This window comes from Cynocephalus volans, chromosome 13 (assembly GCF_027409185.1).
Source record: "Cynocephalus volans isolate mCynVol1 chromosome 13, mCynVol1.pri, whole genome shotgun sequence".
NCBI lineage: Eukaryota > Metazoa > Chordata > Mammalia > Dermoptera > Cynocephalidae > Cynocephalus > Cynocephalus volans.
In genome coordinates this window covers 7,773,792-7,799,572 of record NC_084472.1, presented here as the reverse complement: position 1 = coordinate 7,799,572, position 25,781 = coordinate 7,773,792, and the positions used below count along the sequence as shown (strand labels likewise).

At 35.8% G+C, this 25,781-nt stretch overlaps 1 protein-coding gene across 4 annotated transcripts in view; it reads left to right on the top strand.

Moving 5' to 3' along the window:
- SPIRE1 (spire type actin nucleation factor 1) overlaps positions 1-25,781 on the top strand; it is a 221,806-nt gene that overhangs the window by 168,188 nt on the left and 27,837 nt on the right. For all 4 annotated transcript variants that reach the window (XR_010021477.1, XM_063076765.1, XM_063076764.1 and 1 more), the window contains exons 7-9: positions 13,251-13,337; positions 14,574-14,703; positions 25,203-25,375. Coding sequence is in view for 3 of the 4 variants with exons in the window: in XM_063076765.1 (XP_062932835.1) it covers positions 13,251-13,337; positions 14,574-14,703; positions 25,203-25,375 (390 nt within the window). In the remaining variant the exon portion in view is untranslated. The remainder of the gene's footprint in view (positions 1-13,250; positions 13,338-14,573; positions 14,704-25,202; positions 25,376-25,781) is intronic.

The window sequence follows — 25,781 nt, the reverse complement described above, 5'->3', positions numbered from 1 at the left end:
CCTTATCTTACACAAGCATAGCATTCTGTTACTTTCCCTTCCTCAGTTGTTAAGCAACCTGTGCAGGGAAAAGATTGTAACTATTCAAGCCCAAGCTCCAAAGACCACAAAAATGGAATGAGTTCTGACTGGCATTTCTACCCTCTTCTAAGACTTTTATAATTTTAGCTATTTTTGATCTCCTTTTTAGTTAATTTAAGTGTGTGGTGTGAAGTAAGGGTCAAATACCATTCTTCTACATGTCGATACCCAGTTGTCCCAATACCATTTGTCGAACTTATTTTTTCTCCATTTAATGGTCTTGACACCAAGACTTATTTTTTCTCCACTTAATGGTCTTGGCACCCTTGTTGTAAATCAATTAAACATAGATGTACAGGTTTATCTCTGGACTTTGAATTCTGTTTCATTGCTCTGTCTATCCTTATGCCAGTCCTATACAGTTTTTGTTTGTTTTTTCACCTTTAAATAATTATTTTGTAGTCCTTACACTGCTTTGATTACTTTGTTGTAAGTTTTGAAATCAGGGTGTGTGAGTGTCCAACTTTATCTTTTTCAAAATTGTTTTGACTATTTGGAATTCCTTGAGATTCTGTATGAATTTTTCTATTTATGAAAAAAAAAAAGCCATTGGGATTTTGATAGAGATTGAATTAAATCTGTAGAACACTTTGGTCAGTATTGTCATTGTAACATTATTAAGTCTTCTAATCCATAAACATGGGATGTCTTTCCATTTGTTTAAGTGGTCTTTTATTTCTTTCAGCTGTCTTTTGTAGTTATCAGTGTACAAGCCTTGCACCTCATTGGTTTAGTTTTTTTTATTTCTAAGTATTTTATTCTTTTTGATGTTATTGCAAATGGAAATGTTCTCTTTAATTCTTTTTTGGATTGTTCATGTTACTGAATAAGGCAGTTGGGTCCCAAAGTCAATAGAAATGAACAAAGCACCCAGTAGTAAAGCAAGCAAAACTTTATTAAAAGAGGAGATAGACTTATGTATGCATAAGGGGGGTAGTGACAGGAAAGCTAGCCCCCTGAGGGGAGCTGTTCAGGGCCCTTTATAGGGAAAGGGGTTAAAGGGTGCAAACCAGTGTCGTTATTCTTCACCTCTGGAGGTGGTCCATTCTGTTCCTCCTGCATACGTCATGGGCTCATGCTCAGTTAGGGCTTTGGTCCTTGCGCCTGCTCAGTAGGTCCAAGATGGTGGTGGTGTTCCTTATTGTCACCCTAGGAGGATCATTGTAGCGGTCACCTTGAAGCTTTATGCATGTGTGGGAACCCCTAAAGGGATCTTAAGGTTAATCTGTAACTTAATTTTTACAATTATGGTAAAAAAGTGTTGGGGAGGGGTTTTACAACTCAGTGAGTATCTGTTCCCCTCTTATCTCAGTTTGTTTTATCAGGGTGGGCCATGTTATAATCATGTGCCCTGGGGGTCCCATGACTGAGGAGTGGAAAAGTAACAAAGTGTCCTTTGCAGGGAAAATGGAGTCAGTTTGGTTCACAATCCTAGCCCTATTCTGTTTATTTGTTGCTAGTGTATAAATATCAACAGTTTTTTTTGTGTTAGTCTGGTATCCAGCAACTTTGCTAAATTTGTTTATTAGCGCTAATAGTTCTTCTGGTGAATTCTTTAAGATATTTTATTTTATATATATGTTCACATTATATGTGAGGAGAGATATTTTTACTTCTTCCTTTCCTGCCTGAATGTCTATTAATTACCCTGGCTAGAACCTCCAGTACAATGTTAAATATAAGTGGCAAAAGCAGGCATCCATGTCTTATTCCTGAGTAAAGTAAGTCATTTGGTCCTTCACCATTAAATATGATATTGGGTATGGGTTTTCATAAATGACTTTTATTATGTTAAGGAAGTTGCATTCCGTTTTGGTGAGTGTTTTTCTTTTTTATCATGAATGGGTGTTGGATTTTGTCAAATCCTCTGTCTGCATCAATTAAATAAGATCATGTGGGTTCTTCCAATTCATTAATATTACAATGAGTGATTTTTGTATTTTGAGCCACGCTTAATATTCATGGGATAAATCCCACTTGTTCATTATAATTCTTTAAATGTTTGAGTAAAATTCACTAGTGAGACCTTCTGGTCCTTGGTCTTTCTTTGTTTCAAGTTTTTCGATCACTGATTCGGTCTCTTTACCTTTTGTAGGTCTTTTAAGATTTACTTTTTTTTTTTTTCTTTGCTTCTCCTTCTCCTTCTCCCCCTCCCCTTCCTCCTTCCTTTGCCTCTCCCCTTTCTATTCCTGTTCTGGTAGTTTTTGTCTTTCTAGGAATTTGCCCATCTCATCTAGATTATTGACTTGTTGATGTACAATTATCATGGAATTCTCTTGTAATCCTTTATACTTCTATAAGAGCTGTAATAATGTCCCTATTTTATCTTCTGGTTTTTGTACTTTGAATCCTCTCTTTTTCATTGTCAGTCTAGATCAAGGTATGTCAATTTTATCAATCTTGTCAGTGAAATAACCTTTGGTTTTGTTAATTCTGTCCATCGTTTTTCTGTTCTCTCATTTATCTCTTCTTTAATTTTCAATATTTCCTTCCTTCCTGCAATCTATGGATTTAGTTCTTTTTGTAGATTCTGAAGGTGTAAAGAAACTCAGGTTATTGACTGGAGATCTTTTTAAATTTAGTTCTTTGCAACTATGAATTTCTTTCTGAGCACTGTTCTTGCTGCATCCCATAAGTTGTTCTATGTTGTTTTCATTTTAATTCATCTCAAAATGTTTATATTTCACTCATAATTTTTTCTTTGACCAATTGGTGGTTAGGAATGTGTTTTTAAAATTTACAGTTTTCCTTCTGCTTTTGATTTCTACTTTTAGACCATTGTGATCAGAAAAGATAGTTCATATGATTTCAGTCTTCTTAAATTTATCAGGACATGTTTTTGGCCTAACATATGGTCTCTTATGGAGAATGCTCCATGTGCACTTAAAAGAAATGTGTATTCTGCCTTTGTTGGATGAAGTGTTCTATATAAGTTGGTTTGTTCTAGTTGGTTTATAGTGTTCACATCCTCTCTTTCCTGGTTGGTCTTCTGTCTTGTTGTTCTATCCATTATTGAAAATGAATTATTGAAGTCTCCAACAGTTATTGTAGAACCATGTATTTCAGTTCTTTCAGTGTTTGCTTCATATATTTGGGGACTCTGTAGTTTGGTGCATATGTGTTTATAATTGTTATATTTTCTTGATATGTTCACCCTTTTATCAATATTTAATGTCTTTCTTTGTCTCTTGTGACAGTTTTTGTCTGAAAGTCTATTTCTTCTGATATTAATATTACTACCCCACTTCTCTTTTTACAACTGTATCAGTTTGTTTTCTGTCACTTAGAATACCTGAAACTGGATAACTGATAAAGAAACAAAATTTATTTCTTAGAATTTTGGAGGCTGGTAAGTCCGAGGTTGAGGGGTGCATCTGATGAGGGCATTCCGCCTGGTGTGGACTCTCTGAAGAGTCCAGAGGCAGCACAGGAAATCACATGGTGAGAGGGCTGAGCATCTTAACGTGCTCACTTGCTGTCCTTATAAAGCCACTAATGACATTCCCATGATAACCCACTTATCCATTAACCCATTAATTCGTGAATAGATTAATTCATTCATGAGGGCCAAGCCTCATGATTCAATCACCTCCTGGGGCCCCACCTTTCAAATACCATAGCTGGATTTCCTAACTTCTTCAATAGGGATCAAGCTCAGTATGAGTTTTGGAGGAACATTCCAACTATATAGCAGTTACTATGTGCATGGAATATCTTTTCCCATCCTTTTCTCTCAACCTATTCATGTTATACTTTTTTAAAACTTATATTTTAAAAGTAATACATGCTCAGTGTAGAAAAATTAGAAAGTATGGATAAAAAGAAAAAAGTTACACAATTTCTCTGCTCTAAGACCATTTTGTATTGTTTGCTCTTAAGTTTTCTGTGTGGGTGTATAAAAATAGAGTTAAAGTGGGTGGACATGATGTATTGGAACTCTTTTTCCCCTGCTTAATATCTTGTAAACTTGGTTTCATATCATTAAATATAAATTTATATCATTTTTTTGAAATTTTTATAATTTAATTTTGAATACATAATATGTTTTCATGGTTCAAAATTCAGAAGGAATTCTGGTGTACATTGAAAAGTCTCCCTCCTCTACCCACCCACATTTCTTTCCTACAAGCAGCCCAAAATTTATCACTGTTTTGTACAGCTTTCCAGTGATGTTTTGTATGTGTGTTTGTGTATGTATGTGTGTATATCTCCCTATCTATGCAGATATGTGCACAATGCTACCATATTATATGCACTGTTCTGTATCCTTTTCACTTTCTATATCTTGCTGATTATTATGTTATTAGCATATAAAAACTTTCTCATTAATTTTTACAGCTTTATTTTATTCTGTTCTACATCCTTTTTCTTTTTTCCTCCGGTGGCTGCCTGGTATGGGGATCTGAACCCTTGGCTTTGGTGTAATCAGTAGTTCTAACCAGCTGAGGTAACTGACCAGACCCCCTTTCTACATCTTTTTTTTTTTTTTTTTTTGTCTTTTTTCGTGACCGGCACTCAGCCAGTGAGTGCACCGGCCAGTCCTATATAGGATCCGAACCCGCGGCAGGAGCGTCGCTGCGCTCCCAGCGCCACACTCTCCCGAGTGCACCACGGGCTCGGCCCTTTCTACATCATTTTTAATGGCTCCAAAGTATTGTATTGAGTGGAAAAACCATAATTTATTTAATTACTCTTGTTAAGATTCACCATTTTTTAGTATTATATAAAAACTGTATTAATTTCCTGAGGATTAATTTTAATCATGTAATTACCAGATTAGTGAATATGTATGTCTTTAAGGCTTTTGATAAATACTGTCAAATTGTCTAAAATATTTGAAAACCACCTTGTGGCTTGAAAATTACGTATATATATTGAAGTAAGTTCAAATGCTAAAATTGTAGCCTTACATATTTCAGAAGAAATTTATTTTGCATTCTTTTAAAAGTATACACGTACTCGTAGAGGCCCTAGGAGTATGTGGCAGGCCACATGTTTTCTGCAACTCTGTTAGTGTTTTGATATAAGCAAATAAACGCAGATCTCACCTAGGGTTTCTAATGCTTTAAATATCAGTGAATTATAAGAATGTATTACATTGCCAAAGGATTTCTACATGGGAGGCTGCAGGGTATAGTAACTGAGTTGAAGGCAATAAAAAACAATTTCTCGTTTGATTTAGTCTTTTTCTTAAACTATATGTCTTTATATTATTTTCACGGATACTGAAAATGGGCTGGTTGGGGTAACAACTGAGAGAAGGCACCAGGGAGTGGTAATGTTCTATATCTTGAGCTGGACGGTAGTTCAATAGAGTAGGTTCATTTACATACAATTTGTGTCCTTTACTGTATGCATGTTATACTTCAGTAAACAAGTTTAGTCCCCAAATATTGACACATCCCCCTCAAAAGGAACAGAGAGTTCCTTATACTGTGACATTTCAAATAGGAGGGAATGATTCTTGCCATTTAGCATGGAAACACTGAATCTTCAAGTGACCTTTTCATGAGTGAAATAGCATCTTTCTGTAAGTATCATGAAACCTTGCTACTTACAACCACCATAAACCTTGTAAACCAGTTCAGCTTTTTGTCACTCACACACACACACACACACACACACACACACACACACACACACACACACACACACACACACACACACAGATGTGGAACTCAAGCAGTGAGTATGGTGTTCAGAATTTGAGAGACTTACACAGAACCAAAAATTCATTGCTTGTTTTATATAAGTTAATACAGGTGTTGGTTCTGAAAAGTGAGACTATCAGTGATCTATAAAATGGAATATTAGGGGGAAAAATAGGTTTTTCACCTGGGTCTCTACGAAACTCAGAGCACAGGGAAACACTACTGAGTAGCCTGTGAGAAAACAGAACCCAAATGAGGTAGAGATTGGATAGGGAGTATTTTTCCACTTCAATACTATAAGTATTGGAACATGACAAGGAGGAGAAGCTAAATATTATATACAGACTAGGCCATCACCTCACTGGCCTATAAGCAAGGGAACCCCAACAAGTGATGGGAGGAGAAGAAATTGAAGCATTGGGTGCCTAGAGGTAAAAAAAAAAAAAAAAAGTGAAAATTATGGTCCTCCTCAGTGCATATAAGCTACCTAAATAACCTACTAGAATCAGAAATGAAGGGATTTGGGGGTTCCATCTGGTAGGCAGGCAGGGACTAGGTATCATTTATTGGGACCCTATTGCAGAGGTTGAAAACCTCTTATAAAATGGAATGTACAGATCTTAAGAGTATCTTTCCTGAGTTTTAACAAATGTATATACCTTTGTAACCCAAATTGCTATCAAGACATAGAATATTATTGCTATCCCAGAAAATTTCCTCATATGCCTTCTCTGTCAGTCCTTGACCTCACTCTCTTAGAGGCAGTCACTGTTCTGATTTCGTCTACTGTAGGTTAGTCAATCTCTTCTCAGATTTCACATAAGTGTATTCATACAGTATGTGCTCTTTTTCATAAGACTTGGTTCACACATCATACATGCCTTTGACATTTATCTACATTGTGTATAACAGTAATTCATTCCTTTTTATTGCTAAGTAGTATTGAACAGTATAATATATTACAGTTTGTTTATCCATTCTCCTATTGATGGATAGCTGAGCTGTTTCCAACCTTTTGAGATTATAAATAAATCAGCTATGAACTGTCTTATCCAAGTCTTTTTGTGAATATATATTTTCATTTCTCTTGTGTTAATATATAGGAGCAGAATTGGTGGGAAATAGGGTAGGTGTATGTTTGGTTTTATAAGGAATCTGGCAGACCTTTTCCCAAACTGTAACATTTCACATCCTATCAACAGTGTATGAGAGTTGCAGTAGCTCCATAACCTCACCTGCATTTGGTGTTGGCAATCCTTTCAATTTTACCTATCCATATGGGTCTGTAATGGTGTCTCTGTGTGGTTTCAATTTTTATTATGTTTACTTCCCAGAGGTCTAATAATGTTCAGCACTCTTCCTTTATGACAGGATTTTTGAAATCTTCTCATTTTTAATTGAGTAGTTTAATCTTTCTTATTGAGTTATAGGAGTTCTTTATATATCCTGTGTGCTAGTTCTCGGTCAGCTATATCTTTTTTGAATACTTTCTCCCAGTCTGTGGCTTGCCTGTTCATTTTCTTAATGTAGTCTTTTTACTAGCATAGAAAATGAAAATGAAAAACTATTTAAATTTTTAATAGTTAAAAACAAAAAGCCATTACATTAGCATCAAAAAATTAAATGTAAAGGTGTAAACCTAATGAAAGATATGTATAGCCTCTACTTAGAAACTACAAACTGTTAAGAGAAATTAAGGAAGATGTAAATAAATGGAGGGATTTTTATGTTCATAGATAAAAAGACTTGGTACTATGAAGTTGCCAGTTCTCCCCAATAAAATACCTTGCAGACGTGTGTGTGTGTAAATTGACAGGCTGCTTCTAAAGCACATATGGAAATGTGAAGGGCAAAAATAGCTAAGACAATCTAAAAAGAATGAAGTTGAAAGAATTACATCACCAGTTATCCAGAATTATGATATAGCTGTAGTAATTAAAATAGTGTAGTACTGGTCCAAGGACAATCAAATGAACAACAGAGCAGCATGAAGAGTTTGGAAACAGACCCACACACCTGTATGTTCACTTGGTTAGTGACAAAGGTGACACTGTAAAGCAGTGGAGAAAATTGGTCTTCTAAATAATGAGTTGTTATCAGTTAGATTTCTTTATGGGAAAAAAATGCATCTCGACCCTTACTTCATACTATACACATAAGAAAAAATCTCACATGGGTTTAGATCTAAATGTGAATGTAAAACAAAGTTTCTAAAAGGTAACAATATCTTCAAGTACTGAGGTAGGCAAAAAATTCTTAAATATGACAGGTGTACATATGTGTACCAAAAGACACATCCAGGAATATACCCATTAGCATTATTTGCAATAGCCATAATGTGAACATAATCCAAATGTCCACCAACAGTAAAATTAGTAAATAAATTGTGAGTAAATTAATGGAATATTAGCAATGAAATGAACTACTTCTGCATGCAGCAGTGTTATTGAATCTCACAGATGTAATGGTGAGCAGTAGAAGCTAAACACACACACAAAAAATACATATGAATTTATTTGAAGTTTTTTAAAAATTCAAATTATACTACAAAGCAAAATAACCAAAACAGCATGATACTGGCATAAAAACAGACACTCGGACCAGTGGAACAGAATGGAGAACCCAGAAATCAACCCACAGACTTACAGCCAATTGATATTTGACAGAGGCAACAAAAACATACATTGGGGGAAGGACAGCCTCTTCAATAAATGGTGCTGGGAAAATTGGATATCCATATGCAGAAGAATGAAATTAGACCTGCACCCTCACCATATACTGAAATCAACTCAAATAGATTGAAGATTTAAGTATAAGACCTGAAACTGTAAAACTACTAAGGAAAATGGAGGGGAAACACTTCAGGAAGTAGGACTGGGCAAAGAGTTTTGAACAAGAGCCCAAAAGAAAAAATAAATGGGATTGTATCAAACTAAAAAGCTTCTGCACAACAAGGAAACAATCAACAACGTAAAATGACAGCCTACAGAGTGGAAGAAAATATTTCCAAGCTATACATCCGATAAAGGATTAATACCAGGAATATACAAGGAACTCAAGCAGCTATACAGTGAAAAAAAATAATAATAATCTGATTAAAAAATGTGCAAAGGGGCCGGCCCTGTGGCGCACTCGGGAGAGTGCAGCGCTTGGGAGCACGGCGGCGCTCCCACCGCGGGTTCGGATCCTATATAGGAATGGCCTGTGCGCTCACTGACTGAGCGTGGTGCGGGTGACACCACGCCAAGGGTTGCGATCCCCTTACCGGTCACAAAAAGACAAAAAAAAAAAAAAAAAATGTGCAAAGGAGTTGAATAGACATTTTTTGAAGGAAGACATATAAATGGCCAATAGGCACTTTTAAAAAAGCTCAACATCACTAATCATCAGGGTAATGCAAGTTAAAACCACACTGAGATATCACCTCAGCCCAGGTAGATTGGCTATAATCAAAAAGACGGAGAATAACAAATCTGGTGAGGATGTGGAGAGAAGGGAACACTCTTACACTGTTGGTGGGACTGTAAATTAGTACCACCACTCTGGAAAACAGTATGGAGGTTTCTCAGACAATGACAGAGATATATCTACCATATGATCCAGCAATCTTGCTTCTATGACCCAAAGAAATGGAAATCATCTTGCTGAAGGAATACCTGCACACCCATGTTCATCACAGCTCTATTTACAATAGCCAGGATGTGGAAGCAACCTAAGTGTCCATCGATGGACATCTGGATAAGGAAAATGTGATATATATGCATGATGGAATACTACTTGACCATAAAAAGGAATGAAATTCTGCCATTTGCACCAACATGGATGAGCTTGGAGAAAGTTATGTTCAGTGAAACAAGCCAGGCACAGAGGGAAAAATACTACATGTCCTCACTCGTAAGTGGGAGCTAAGAAAGAAGGAAGGAAAGAAAGACCACAGTGGTGCATTGTACTCACAGATGACAGAAAGCATACATAGGGTTGTGTGGGGGGAGAGGGGAAAGGAGGTCAGGGATTGAGTGGGGGACATGGGGAAAAACCGCAATTCATGGTAATGGGCATCCTGATACTATTGATCTGACCATCACACACTGGGTGCAGGTGGTGAAGGTTAGGTTTGTACCCCATGAATATGCATAATCAATAAAATAAATTTTTTTTTAAAAAGTGTGTAGCAATGCCCTTTCCCTGCTCTTTAGTAATAATATGTTATACTATCAAACTTTCACTTATGAATTCTACAAGTAAAAATGTGATCTTGCTTAATTTTCTATTTCTGTATGAGTAAGGTTGAATATCTTTTTAATGTACTTTAGGCAATAAGTGATGCTTAAGAGAACTGACTCTGGAAGTAGGTTGCCTATTTTTGAATTGTCATTCTGCCACTTATCTTTGTGATTTTGGACATGTTACTTCATCTCTATGTGCCTTAGATTTCTCATCCTTGAAGTGGTATATACCTCATAGGGCTGCAGTATGTATCAAATGAAATAATATTTTTAAAGTGCTAAGATAAAATGTCCTAAGAAATGCTTAGAACATAGGAAGCATTGTGCAATATTTTCTAGTGGTAGTAATTTTATATCTTTTAGGCATTTTTCTTTTCTGTTTTAGTCTTTCTTATTGATTTATAACTGTTTTTTACATATAGGGAAATGTGCATCAGTGTTGGAGATACTGTCCTCTTTTTTGTTTGTTTTTCTTTTTTTGGCAGCTGGCGAGTACAGAAATTGAACCCTGGATCTAGGTGTTATCAACACATGCTCCAAATGATTGAGTTAAACAGCCAACCCCTTATTTTAAGGAAAGCTTTTTGAAATTTGATTAGGGGCCCAATATTCATTACTGAAATACACTTTGGCTTTGTACATTTTTAGTTGTGGCGTAATGTCATAAATAGTGGTTCTGCTCTACTTAAGATAAAAATAGAAGAAAATAGAAAAATAGAAAAAAATGTTGTTTTTTCAAGGATCAAGTTATTTAAACCTTTATTGAGGGCTCTGAGAGCTTCAGAATGACAGGTGATTTTATAAATGTGTGCTTTATGATATTATTAGTTGATGCATCTACTTGCTACTTCACCGTAGTATATTTAGGTAATAATAATACATTTTTTGAACTTGGAGGTTGTGGGTAGGCAGGGAAGAAAAATATACACAGGTGTTTCTGCTCTGTGGTAGCCATTGTTGTTTTCCTTTCTCCTTTCTCTGTTTGGCTGACTCAGTGCCGTTCACTTGGACGCTCATGCCCTGAGCCCCAGTGAAAGGGGCTGGGCAGGTAGAAAGATCAGTGGACACCCCCTGTCTCCCCCACTGCCCTTAGAGTGGGAGGTGCTAGTGGTGATGTGTTTCATTTGAAGAAAGTTTTCTAGTTTTAATCTATTAGGCTAAGTACTTGTTAGTTACTTATCTTATATATATGTACCTGATAAATGGCAGTGGAAATTCAGCTATTCATATTTAATATTCAAAAACTGGATATTTTAAAAAAATTTTACTTATCAATATAATGCCACTTCATAATTTTTTTAAAAGTATATTTGTAAAGAGTAAATACAACCATTTTAATGCATGCTCCCTTTGTTCCTGAAGCACTATGTTGAGGTGTTTTTAATTTAATTCTGAGATTTAAGCTACATAGCTATATCATGGTAATTTACTGTTTTCTGCATATTTTGGTAATTGGATGGCTCAATGGTATTAGATATTGTTTAGAATATAAGTTATAGAGATGTAAAACATTTCAGTTGTTTTATCCAAAATGTTTGAGTAAAATGTTTTATTTCTAATAACTTTGAATAACCTTTAAAGATGCAGATGTAGAAACAATATTTTTTAGTTATTGTACTTATTATAATTCACAAATTTTAAAAATTTAAATAAAGCATATTAAGGAAAATCTTATCAATTATGCAATCTTCTTGTAACTATACAACAAATTAAATAATTTAATAATACGTATCTCAGAATGAGAGGTGGTTATCTTTTAGCATTATATGTTTACAGGTATGTTAATAAGATTTTCTTTTTCTGTTTAACTTCAAATTCAGCTGCCTAAAATAATTTACCTCAGAAGCAAGATTGAGTTCAAGGTAGATGTTTTAAATTTTTCAGAGAAGATCATTTTATGTACTCAAAGCTTTTGTTTGTTTAAAGCATTGTGGCTCAAAAATAAAATCAAGTTTCTATAACTGATCTTACTTACTTATGGGTCTACTATTTGTGTTCATCCAGGAATCATTTCTCATTTCAGGTCAGAGAGCTTGTTTCAGGAAGTATTCTGTATTTATATGAAATTAATTTCACTGACCCAGCAGCAGAATGATTTTCACAGTCACTCTTCCTTATGCTGATGTACATCCGTCCTGGCCTTCCATCTCCTGCATGAGCACTGACCCAAATTTGTAGTTGGGACCCAGGAGACAGCTTCTGGCTGCTGAGAAACTTGGTTAATGTCCTTGTTTTTGGAATGGAACTTGGCCTCATTTAATCCATTCTCTCAATCCTGCTGTTGTAATGGAAAGAACATTAAAGTAAAAGCATATGAAAATTAGCTAGAGAGATATGTTTTATTCTGTTTAGGAGTAGAATAGAAAGTAATAGAAAAGTCTGATTAAACTGATTTATACAATAAGGTTTTTTAAAAAAAATCTCATGTAACATGAAATCCACAGGTGGGGGTGGTGCCGTGTCAGTCCTCTCGTTCTGCTTCTAGGTTGCATGCCCTCCTTAGACCAAGAAGCACTAGCTTTGCTCCTAAGGCTTACTAGAGGGCCGTGTTGCATTCATTCAGGGCTGGGGCATAGGGAAGAAGAGAAGAGTGGATATTGGGTAGGAGTGGTCACAGCTGGAGAGGGGACTGGACCTGGAAGTGGAAGATCAGGTTCTATTTTGTTCAAACAAAACTGGGAAACAAATATGACAAAATGGTCACAACTGTGCCTTCGGGGTGGTCAGAGTTTAGATTGTTTTTTTTTTATTTGATTTTCTGTTTTTTAAAAAACGTTTCTCAAAAAATATGTTTTAACCTAAACTGCTTTAAAAAGAGAGGACATTAGAGTAGAAGGGACAGAACAAGACTTTACAATAACTCTTCTGTTTACTAGTTCTGTGCACGTAAGCAGGTATCCTCCCTACTTTGCACTTGAGTTTTATTTACAGAATGCGAATCATGTCCTCAGCCTTTCCCATTACCTAGGTTTTTTTACAAGGATGAAAATAAGAGGTGAAAGGCTTTTTAAATTATAAAATACTTAATAAGCACAATTATTATTTATTCCATTCACATTCATAATTCCAAAAACTTTTTGTTGGAAGTAATATTATTTCCTTTCATATAGTTATTTTTGCTCTCAATCACATAGCCATTTACTTCCCACTTTATTGGTTTAAAATGCATCCTTGGTAGAACCAGATTATACTTCACTAATTTTGTGACATATTTGAGATAGCAGCTGTACCCAGAAACTTATAATGATGATTCTATAGTCACTTGGGTCTTCTACTTTTTGTCTCCTTTTAGGTGAATGGTGATATTCCTCCTCGGTTAAAAAAAAGTGCTCATGAAATCATTCTCGACTTCATCAGATCAAGACCTCCTTTAAATCCAGTATGTATCCTTCTCCTGATTGGAGACAGCATAATGAATTATTCTCCCCTAGGTACCATTTCTAGAACTCAGCTTTTCTAAGTGGTTAGTTTTTCCATTAAGCCTTTATTCTAAGAATGATGAAGTCCAACTGTAAATTACATTTTTAAGTCAGAAAAAATACTTAAAGTTATTCAATTCAAGACTGTCTTAAGACATTTTTACCCAAACAACCTGGGTCATGGTGCAAAATCTGGCCAAATACCTCCTGTAATAACAGCTAAATAGAATACTGGATAGTTCCTGGTATGGGTTGCCCTACCAATTACTTTATAGTGCTACTATCCTTCCTTGATTAAATTGTTGTATTGACACTGTTTTTGCATTAAATCCACCCTGCTGTACATTCACTTTTATATTACTTATCTTCCTCTGTTAAAAGTGTTCTTTCTAGTGACCATAGAGTTACAGAATATTCTAATGTGATTTGAACATTGGCTTGCGTTTCCTCCGCTCTACTTCTCCCCAGCTCCATAGCCAGTGCTCACCAAAGCATCTCAAACCTGTGTATATAAGGTAACTAGAGAGGGAATGGTTTGTGTGCATCTAATTGTAATTAATGATCCCTTTTATAAATCTTTTTAAAAGAAGGGAAAGAGGCCACCTAGGAAACGACTTTAGGAAGGGAAGTCATGGTAGAGCAGAAAGTGTATGGCGTCAGATGAACCTGGATGTGCATACTAGCTCCTCAGTGGAACAGCCACATCTCAGCAAGTTATTCAGCCTCCCTGAGCCTCTATTTCCTCAACTGTAGAATAAAGATATTAATAATCTAAGAAGGTTGTGATGAGTTACTCAAAAATGTTCATTTTAAAAACAGTAATAGTAATAGAGAAAGCATAGCTTACATTGTAATTGATTGCCTATCGTGCTAGGATATGGGGAACATAATTATAACTTCAGCAAAACTGACTGCTTAAAATTAGTTGAGCACATATGACTAAATCACCATGAAATCCAGCAGTCTCCCTGTTGCTTTAGGAATTTCGATATTTAATGACTTGAAAATAGTCTTTTATCGAGCAATGTTAGAATCAATGAAATATAATTTATAATATGGTTTGCAAATATTTTCTCCCATAATGTAGGTTGCCTTTGCACTCGGTTGATTGTATCCTTTGCTGTGCAGAAGCTTTTCAGTAAAAATTACTTAGGAACAGATACTCCAGTTTCTAGCCATTATGCTATTTTTTAAAGGCCTCAGCCAGAAAACTGAAACCAACCCCACCACGGCCACGGAGCCTTCACGAAAGAATATTAGAAGAAATTAAAGCAGTGAGAAAGCTGCGGCCTGTCTCACCAGAGGAAATTAGACATAGCAGATTAGGTGAGTCCACTGTCTCCTGCACTCTCAGTCTCGAGTCATCCACCGGGGAAGGGGTCTTTATGCAACCAGTCACATGATAATGATGGTGCAAGGCAGAGATAATCCATGCAGTTGTCATTCCTTGTTCATCTCTCGCTCACTCACTTGCTCTTGCGTGCTCTCATGTACACACACATACGCTCACACTTACTTGAAGTCTGCACTTGAAATTTACAGAATAGGACATTCTTTCCCTATCTGATATTGAGCTATGAGAGTATCATAGTATAATGGAAAGAGCTCTGCCAGTTTCTAGGCTGAGGTTTTAGGAGAGTCTCTTTACCTCTCTGAGTGTCATTTTCTTCATCAACAGAGGGGGATAAAAATTCATTTAACCTATGTTATGGCTTTTATATGAGAGTTAAATAGGATTATGGTAAAAATACTTTATATATGGCAATACTTGTATAAGGTGTTGTGTTTTAGGAATATAGATGATAGATAAATAATTTTACTTTGTGCTTCTATTATCTTAATTATGAGTTTAAGATATGGTATTATGTGATGAAAGTAAGTTAGCTCAGTTGGTTAAAGAGTAGCCTTATAACACCAAGGTCACAAGTTTGGATCCCCAAACCGGCCAGCACCCAAAATAAAAAAATATCACTTATTCTCAAACTTCCTTTACATTTATTATTTTATATGGTTTTTTTTGTTTGTTTTTTTTTTTAAAGGTGACCAGTAAGGGTTACTTAACTTGGTGTTGTCAGCACCACACTCACCCAGTGAGCTAACCGGCCATCCCTATATAGGGATCCGAACCCGTGGCCTTGGTGTTAGCAGCACCACACTCTCCCAAGTGAGCCACGGGCCGGCCCTTGTTTTATATGTTTTTAAATGTGTACTGTAAGCCCACATTGATTTTGATTTATAGACAGACCATAAGATGTTTGTAAACATTTTTTATTTATATGATTCTCCTGCATGTTACAAGATTACAGATGCCCAAAGAATTCAGAGAAACTTTAGGAAGACAGATTGTAGTGGTACCTGAACAGGAAGGGAACCAGTTCTATGACACCACACTCTGCTGGTTTTCTTATCTCTTTTTCTGCCTTTTTCAAACTCTACTTTGTCCTTCCAGTTTCTATCTTGGGCTCTCTTCTCCCTGAGCAACCACACCCTCTCCCATGGATTTTGTTTCTGGCTACCTTCCAGCTCCCAATCTATAGACAGATCTCTCTAAAAATTCAGACCCATATATCCTGGTGTCTGCTACATAGGGCCTCCTCATATCCTACTAGCAAGACAAACCCAGTATGTCCCTAAATGAACTCATGTGCTGTCTCCCCAAACCATCTCATCCTGTTTCCCCAAGATAGAAACCTCAGCATAGTCTTTCACTTCTACCCGATGGCAAACCCTGTTCAATTTCATTCCTCTGGATCTTTCTAGTCTTTCACTCTTTCAGTCCAACAACCACTATCCTAACCCGGGCTGTCATCTTCTCTTGTCTGTCTCAACAGCCCTTTGACTGTAACTTCTTGCTTCCAGTCTTGAACTCTTCAACCACTCCATGTTGATTTTCCTTGTTTGATCCTGGCCCTTCTGTTCCAGTGTGACCTTGTGATGGCAGGGCCTATGTCTGTCTTGTTCATTGTTGTGTCCCTACTGTAGGACCAAGCTGTACAAAGTATTCCCGTATGTGCTGAAATAATTAGATGTACCTTCTGGTTACAAAGCTACAGAGTGAATAAAGGCTGTATGAATTTACTCCTCTCTAATTTTTATGGCAGCAAATTTTATCTCTTAAAAATGATTCTTAAAGCATGCTAAGTGACAAGTCCATATGGAACATTTATATAATTGTGAGCCAAAACATATAAACCAGGGTTCTTTTCTTGGGAGTCCTTAAATGGGCCTGAGGAAGTGCTGAGAATCCCCTGAAATATAAAGAATTTGCATATTTCACAAAGTGTATGTATGTACATTTTTTTGAAGAGAGAGTCCCTGGCTTTTCTCAGTTCCCGAAGAGTCCATAGCCTCAAAACAATAAGAACCACTATGGAAAAATAAGGAAATGGTACTATAGAATGATAGTTTAAGACATCATTTTTAAAAAGACATTTTAAAAAACATTTTATTACACTTTGAGAAAGAATAATGGGAGCAATAAAAAAGATTTCAACAAAACTGTGAGTGTAAAATAAATATATTACCACAAGAAAAGTAAGCCTTATGATTTATAGGAGTAAAACGTAATTATGCTTAGGGATTGTAAACTTCAATGAAAGTAACAGCAGAGTATAGAGAAGAACAAGAACAAGACAAAAAGTGCTTATATGATTTGGATTGATATTTGACATCTAGTTCCTTTATTTTTCTGACAGTTTTTCGAATTTTTGCTATGTGTTAATCACTGTGCCAGCAGTTGGGGATGTAGAGATAAATACAGCATAGTCACTGCCCACAAAATCTTCCAAAATGGTGACTGTGAAGTGCCATCCATGTTCACATTGCAAGAGATATGAATGAACATTAACAATAGCCAATCAGAATGGCTTTAAGTGAGACCATTTAAGGGAGTTTGAGAGACATACTAGTAGTGTATCCCTTTTAAGCAGTCAAGGGGACACTCTCTCCAATTGCACCTAAATGTCACAGCAAACCTTTTTTTTTTTAATTGTGGTAGGAACATTTAACATGAGATCTGCCCCCATGACTCAATCAGTTTCCAACACTGCCGCATTGGAGATCAAATTTCCACATGAGTTTTGGAGGGGGCAATGCATCCAAACTCCATCATTCCGCCCCTGGCCCCCCAAAACTCATGTTCCTCTCAGATACAAAATACAATCATTCTATCCCAACAGTCCCAAAAGTGTTAGCTTGCTCCAGCACCAACTTAAAAGTCCGAAGTCCATTTTCTATTTTAGTCTGTTTTGTGTTGCTATAACAGAAATACCTGAGACTGGGTAATTTATGAAGGAAAAAGGTTTATTTGGCTTACGATTCTGGGACAGCTGCATTTTGCATGGGCCTCAGGCTGCTTCTACTCATGGTGGAAAAACAGCAGGCAGCTCATGGGTACAAGCAGATCACATGGCTAGAGGAAGCAAGAGAGAGAAGCAAGAGGTGCCAGGGTCCTATAAACAATAAGCTCTTGCAGGAACTAATAGAGCGAGAATGTCCCCCCTCCCCCAGGGAGAGCATTAATCCATTCGTAAGGGATCCACCCCCATGACTCAATCAGTTTCCAACACTGCCACATTGGGGATCAAATTTCCACATGAGTTTTGGAGGGGACAACACATCCAGACTCCATCAGGGAGGAAAGGAGGAATGACCAATTATATATCTGAAGTGCTGTGCTTCAGTGTCTGATATGGCAGGTTCTAAACAATAACAGGAAGGCTGAGCCTAGGTCACAGAAAAGATGTTCTCTCTTCAATGCATTATCATCAAGGTACTGGTGAGAGTTTTAGATTGTAGTGAAAACAGATCATTCTCACTGTCATGAATACCCAAATTCATCAAATCCTTGCAACAACCTTTTTTAACAGCTTTATTGAGGTATAATTTACATACTATAAAATTTAGCCATTTAAATATACAATTTAATGGTTTTTATTATGTTAATCTACTGTTTTAAATTAATTATTTCAACAGGAAAGAAATAATTTATTCTTAAGAAATGATAATCACAGTAGTCCCCCTTATCTGCAGGGGATATGTTCCAAGACTCCTGGTGGATGCCTGAAACTGCAGATAATACCAAACTCTATATACACTATGTATTTTCCTATAAATGCATACGTATGATAAAGTTTAATTTATAAATTAGGCACAGTAAGAGATTAACAACAATACCTAATAATAAAATAGAACAAATATAATAAAACTCAGATGGCACACAATTTGAGACTTATGAATTATTTCTGGGATTTCCCATTTAATATTTTCAGAGAACTGCGGTTGGCCATGGATAACTGAAACTTCGGGAAATGAAACTGCAGATGAGGGAAGATTACTGTATTGACCTTCTATTGTGTGCCAAGCAATATTCTTAGTGCCTTTTTTGTATTAAATCATTTCATCTTTGTAACAGTCCCATGAACTAAGTATTCTTACTCCCATTTTACAGATGAAGCAAATTAAGCACAGAGGTTAAGTAACTTGCCCAGGACCACACTGCTAGTAAGTGACAGAGCTGATATTCAAACTTAGGCAGTCTGGCCTCTCAGCTACTAGGTTATACTGTCTACAAAAGATAGTTTATTGACACATTGTGATGTTGCTAGTTCTTGCTGAGATTTTTTGTAAGATGTTTCACCTTTATTCAGAGAACCAAAATTTTATTATGACATAATTACTGAAGGACACATTTATTCTAAAAATTTAAATATTTTGTGTTTCCCGAAATCATGTTTTAAAACATGGCTATTTTTTTCTTTTGATCTATTTTATATTCTATTCAAAATCCTATTCTGTGATTCTTTAAAATGTTTGTATCTTTATCATGCTTTCATTTTTAACATGTTCTTTAAAAAGTTTCTGTTCCTTTTATTGTTACTCCATTTCAAGTCTTAGTGATATAATTAAAACTAAGACCCTTGCATGGTTATTGTATTTCAGATTTTTATTCACCAGCTTCTGCCTTAGAGTCTGAGATGTGCCACTTAAGGGTCTTTAATCCTTCTCCCTTTTTTGTCCTGCCTGTGTATTCCTAACAGCTGAATTCTTTTTCTTTTTCTTTTTCTTTTTTTTTTTTTGCCCAGCAATGCGGCCACTTAGCATGTCTTACAGTTTTGACTTGTCAGGTAAAAAACACACTTTCACACCTGACGTGGGTTTTGTGGTTTCTGTGAAATACATTTCATTCATCTGCTTGTTCAAACATGTCAAAAAAGAAAATCGAAAGGCTTCTTCTAAACAGTGGTCAGCAAAATAAAATTTAAAAAATAAAAAAATTAAAAAAAAAATAAACAGTGGTCAGTAAAATAAAACATTCTGTGATTTGAAAACAATATATTTTTTAAAATTAAAACTACAATAAATCTGTTGCCTCCCAAGAAAATTTTTTCCATAGGAAATATGTTTTGAAGAAACAAAGTTTTGACACTTCCTATTCTCTAATGCATTCAATTGTTTGAGTAGCTAAACTCAAAACAGCTACTTCAGATGACTGCAGCACCAGGGTGGGTAAGAGCTGTCTTTTGTATTACTGTGCTGAATAGATGGAGCTGTGTCACGAGTGACTTTGAATGTTGGCTAAGGGTATAAAAAACACAAGAGCACTATAGTGGCTTTGGTTGTAGTGTATAATTATGTGCTCCAGGTTTGTAGTACAAGTTTAGAACCCTTTTATTAGACAGACAGGGATTAGTAGTGAAATAAATAACTATTAATGACTAAATTTGATCTGTAAAATCAGCCCCCTTTTTTATTTGAAAATTTAAATATGTATGAGCAAATTGTCAAAGCCAACTTAATCCCAATAAAATATTTTGCAAATTAGAATTTTTAATTTTGGAAGGTGCTGTTTTGAACGTGAAAAGAGGTAAGGTATTGGCACTAGTATTTTCTTCCAGAATTTTCTTTAAAATGCCATGAGATGCCTTTTAAGGTATAAAGAATTGTTGGCATACCTTACATACAAATTCATATTTAAAGAGCCAGGGAGTCTTAGTATCATATTCTGGATATGAATATTTACTGAGTATCTTCCAACTATAGAACTAGTTCTCAACTGTTTTTAAGTTTTCTGTAGGTCTCTGGGCATCATTAATATTTTACAATCTTCACTCACTATTTTTGACTGACCACTGAAGAGCTTTTTTCTGTTTTCTTTGTCCATTTGGCAATTTTTATTTGATCTGCCATTTTCAGAGTGACCCTGTAAAACATTTGGTTTAGAAGATAAACTCAGAAACATTTTGGAACATATGTGTTACTATTAATCTCCAAAAATTAGCAATATACATTATGCTTTATCTCTTCTGAATATTTACTAAAGATGTTTCCATCAGTTGGACAGTAAAGGAGTGGTTGCCTACCTAAGCACATTGACTATTGGCCAATATAAATTAGGCACGTGTGGCTGATGTTAGACAGTGTACATGTTCACGCACACACAAAACACATCTGTGTTTTTGTAGGCTACATGATGGGTTCTGTGTTGGGAAGAAAGCTGCTGGTACTTACAGCCCTTGATATAAAATGGTAGCAAATAATTTTTATTTGTTTTCACTGCTTATCATTTGCTGTAATTTATTTTGTGTCTCAGTGTACTTTGTCATTTCCAAGTGCTTCATTCTTGGTTTCCTGTGCTATTTTTATGTTTTTCATTGTTGCATTTTAACTATTATTTAAAATGTCCCAAATTATAAATGGAAAAGATTGATTCGTTCTTCTAACTTAAATGCAAATATTGGAGTGCATTTTCTGAATTGGAAAATGAACAGAATAAGAAGTAAACATTTTAAACATGTAGTCTAGATAATGACTCTGAACTTAAATGTAGAATAAAACATAAGTATATTCTGCTGCATAAGTATATCTAAGTAATATTAATTATTAGTGAAAATCTTTTCAACTTCAATTAAGATGAGTATAATTTATTTTTCCTATGCAAATGTTAAATATATAATCTGTATTCCAATCACATTTTCTCCCACTAAATAAGGCAGCAGACACACATGAAGTTATTATATAAAGTATTTTATATAATGAGTATGCATTTTAGATTCTGAACCTAAGATTTGTGATTTCTAAAGCCATATCTAAATATTTCACATTAAATATTTTGCTTACATATAAATATATATCACCATTTTTCTCTCAAGAAATGCTGTCTTGGGCTGACCCCGTGGCGCACTCGGGAGAGTGTGGCGCTGGGAGCGCAGCAGTGCTCCCGCCGCGGGTTTGGATCCTATATAAGGCTGGCTGGTGCGCTCACTGGCTGAGCACCATGCGGCCGGTCACAAAAACACACACACACACACACACACACACACACACACACACAAAAAGAAATGCTGTCTTATACAGAAGAAATACAAAGTCTAAGTCATGTGTTTGGTTTTTCTCATTTGATACATCAAAATAATAATGGGCATTTATTCATTTAAACAGAAAAATATAAGTAATCAAACTCCTTTAAAATCTGTTCAACTAAATCCTTTACAAAATGTAGTATGAGATAAAATCACACAGTGTTTAGCTTTATATGTGGAGATCATCCTGAAACCTTACTATTACATAAATTTTTTTATTAATTCCATTTTTCTCAAAGCTTTGAATTTAGTACAGTTGTTTATTTCAGTAGTTTCAATCAGTGAATTGAAATGGCAGTTATCATCTCATAGCACAGTGCTCAGGCAATTAGAGAGCTACTGGGCAATTTCTCAAATCCCTTGCATTGAGAGTGAAATGAACTCATGGCAGCCACTGTCATTTAACAGTGTTCCCTGGGCCGGCCCGTGGCTCACTCGGGAGAGTACGGTGCTGATAACACCAAGGCCCCGGGTTCGGATCCCATATACGGATGGCCGGTTTGCTCACTGGCTGAGCGTGGTGCTCACAACACCAAGTCAAGGGTTAAGATCCCCTTACCGGTCATCTTTAAAAAAAAAATAAATAAATAAATAACAGTGTTTCCTAAAGTTTAGTTATTTGCCATCTTCATGATTTTTGTGACCCTTAAATGCCACCGGTACTATTTAAAATTTTTAATCTACTATAAATGACTTACAAAATTTTCTTAAGCAGTAACATTCATAAAATCATGGGTCTGGTATAGTAGTTACATTTTTTTTGCAACATATTAACAAACAAATAAATAACCATTAAAATTGTTTCGGTGTTTCTCCGTGCACTGCCAGTGGTATGAATATAGTACTAGTCTTAGGGGACCGCTGACTTGGTAGATTGCAAATGTGAGACAGCATTGGAAGCTGATTGTGTTCCTCTTATTACTATACCTCTAATTTTGGAAGTCAGCTGCTATCCAGTAAATGGTGGGAGCTTCTGTTAGAATGTGGATAGCTAAGAAAAGTGAAAGAAGTGTGCATTTTAAATATTTGTGCTTTCTCTTGGAAGATTAGTGTGAATAATTCTATAGGAAACATATATAATAAGATACACTATAGACTGTCTTAGTCAGTTTCTGTTGCTTATAACAAAATACACGGAACTGGGTATTGTATAAAGAAAACAAAACTTATTGCTCAACAGTTTCTGAGGCTGAGAAGTCCAAAGTCCAAGGAACACATCTGGTGGTGGCGACAGTGACCCAAAGTGTCTCACATTGCAAGATGGTAGAAACAGGGAGAGACAGACGCTCTTCTGTCTTCTTTTAAAGCCCTCAGAACCACACCCCTGACCAGCATTTTTAATCCATTCCCTACGGCATGGTCCTGTAATCCAATCACCTCTTCAAGGCTCTGCCTTTCAGTCACCAAAATAGGATTTCCCACCCTCTTAACAGACACACTGGGGGCTAAGTTTCTAATACATAAAAGTTGAGGGACAGAATTCAAGCTTCAGGGAGTTTGGGGGGGACATAATTCACTCCACTAAAGAATTTTTAAAGATTTTTAAAAGTATACTCTTTAGGACCATATTTAAACACTTACTACCTTTTTTCTTGAATAGGAATTAATCAGTTAGCCCAGTCACTTGTTCTTTTGCTTTCTGGAAAACTTTAAAAATACTTTTCTAAAATACTTCTTCCTATATCTCCTTACAAAAGATTTATTTAAAGATTTTAACCTTTATAATTTGTGTAGAACCTTGCTGCTTTTTCCCTTTTGTCCCTTTCAGCACCCCTGCACCCCCACCAATTACTTATTTGTTCTAGCTGCTTAATACCTAGGAAGGTAACAGTAAAATAAATGCATATGTTGCCAAGTTCTCAATTAAAATTTTTACCTACAATGGTAAATGATTGGTGGACAACTCTGTCGTCTTCCTTTTTCTCCCACCCTCCTTCTTTCCTTTCCCCTATCCTTTTCTTTTCCTTCTGTCCTTCCATCCTTTTTTTCTAGCTTGTTCAAACCCTTTCTTCAAGTTCACAAGGGCATATTCTCTGGCCTTCTCAATCTCTCTAAAAATAAGAAGAAATTGTAAATATTAAATAATATATATATATATCATTTGTAATAAGAAATAATTTATATGGTTCTTTTAAGTAATATCAAGGAAAGCTATACTAGAACACACATATACTGAATGTGAACTCCACCTCTTACACTTCAGGCATAGAAATATCATTTGTTGGCAGGGGGAATCTACTATAAATAGAATATTCTTGTATTTTATAATTTTAGTTACAATGCTTTCCCCTCTTAAAGGAGCATTAAGTATGTCTTTTTCACTTTAGTACTTAGTGTGCCCAACTACAGGAGCTTCACAGACTGTTCCATGTGCAAGAGCAGCTCATTGTGCTGGTCTGTAAATTAGGTTATGCAGTGACTGCTCTTTTTCACTTTTAAATACTCTAATTTTGTAGTTATTGAATTTAGTCCGTGTTTAACTCTTCATTTGAAATACAGAAGGAAATTATTTCCACTTGCATTGGAGGATTCCAGGCTGTAATACCAAACAGCAGGTCTGTGGAATCAGTACTGACAAGGGTCTGTGTGTCGGCTGTGGCACAGCACCAACTGCAAGTCTGGCTGAGTCAATCTGAGCCTAACTCTTCACGTACTTGCAAATAGAGATGAGAAGCAGTGTTGATAATTGCTAACGTGTATTGTGTGCTGCCTACACTAGGTACAGTATCAGTTATTAACCCACTTAATCTCACAACAAGCTCATGCTTATTCGTATCCCTATTTTAAAGATGATGAAAAAGAGAGGTTAGGTAGCTTGCTTGGAGTCAGACAACTAGCAGGAGAGGTAGACCTTGAACTCGTATGATCTGTGTCGTTCTGTACTATATTCTGCCTCATTTTATTTGTTGTATTCCTTTCCCACCCAAATTTGAGCTCTTAATAATTTAAATCAAATTTATTAAAGGGAATGTGTCCCAGTTTTTTTGTCTTCACATTAAATATGTTTATATGAATATAAATTATTAGTTATTTTGATTTGTAAACCAAAACATTTTCAAATCTTATGGCTATGCACCTGGTAAGGCTTTGCATATGCTCTTTCTTTTTTACATCTACCACTAGCTCCTTAGAGGCTGTAAAATAAAACCAGCTTCTCTGAGCCTCAGTTTCTTCATCTGGAAAATAAAGAGGTTGGAGCTACCTATATGTAGAATTTTTTCCATCTCTAAATTCTAATCTACACATATGAATATGTAATTATTCGTTTTAAAGTTTCCTTTAATTGACTCTGACAGTTAATGTATAACTAAGAATGTTTCAAATACACAGGGAGGCACTACTGTATGAAGCCTCTGTACTGTATTTGTGTGACATGGAAGTGCCTTGCCGTTTGGCATGTGCTTCCAACACCAATTTATCTTTCTTTGCTCAAGGAAACATAAGCCTTTGCCTTTCTTTTACCAGATGTAACTATCCCTGAGTCTCCAAAGAACATTGTGAAATCATCTGTGGTGAGTGGAGGTTTAACATCACAAACAGAAGAAAATGGGTTAAGTGCTGCCCAGCAGGTGCCTGTGCAGCGGAAGAAGCTCCTCAAAGCCCCCACTCTGGCCGAGCTGGACAGCTCTGACTCGGAGGTGAGGCCCCATCTCATGCGTCCTGACCTCATGTCTGGGCAGTCATGATCTGACTCAGGCTACTGTCCTGCTGCTTCAGCTGTTGCTTAATCTCCTCCCGTTTTCCAGTCAGTAAAGCTGGGGTCAAATGAATTTGATTTACAGGAAATGAAATAGTAGATTACTTACTGTTATTAGTGAAGACCACCATAGTAGCTTGAGTAAATAGAATAAATACTAAAATTTTGACATAGTCTTAAGTTATAAGTGGGGTTTAAATAAATCAGTAATTTTCAAACTTATATTACCTTAATATCTTTCCCTTTGTTTGGGAAAGGAAAAAATAAAGTAAAAACAAAACAAAATATTTCCTTAGATTCTTCTCCCTCTAAAATAACACACACACATATGTATACACTCATACGTA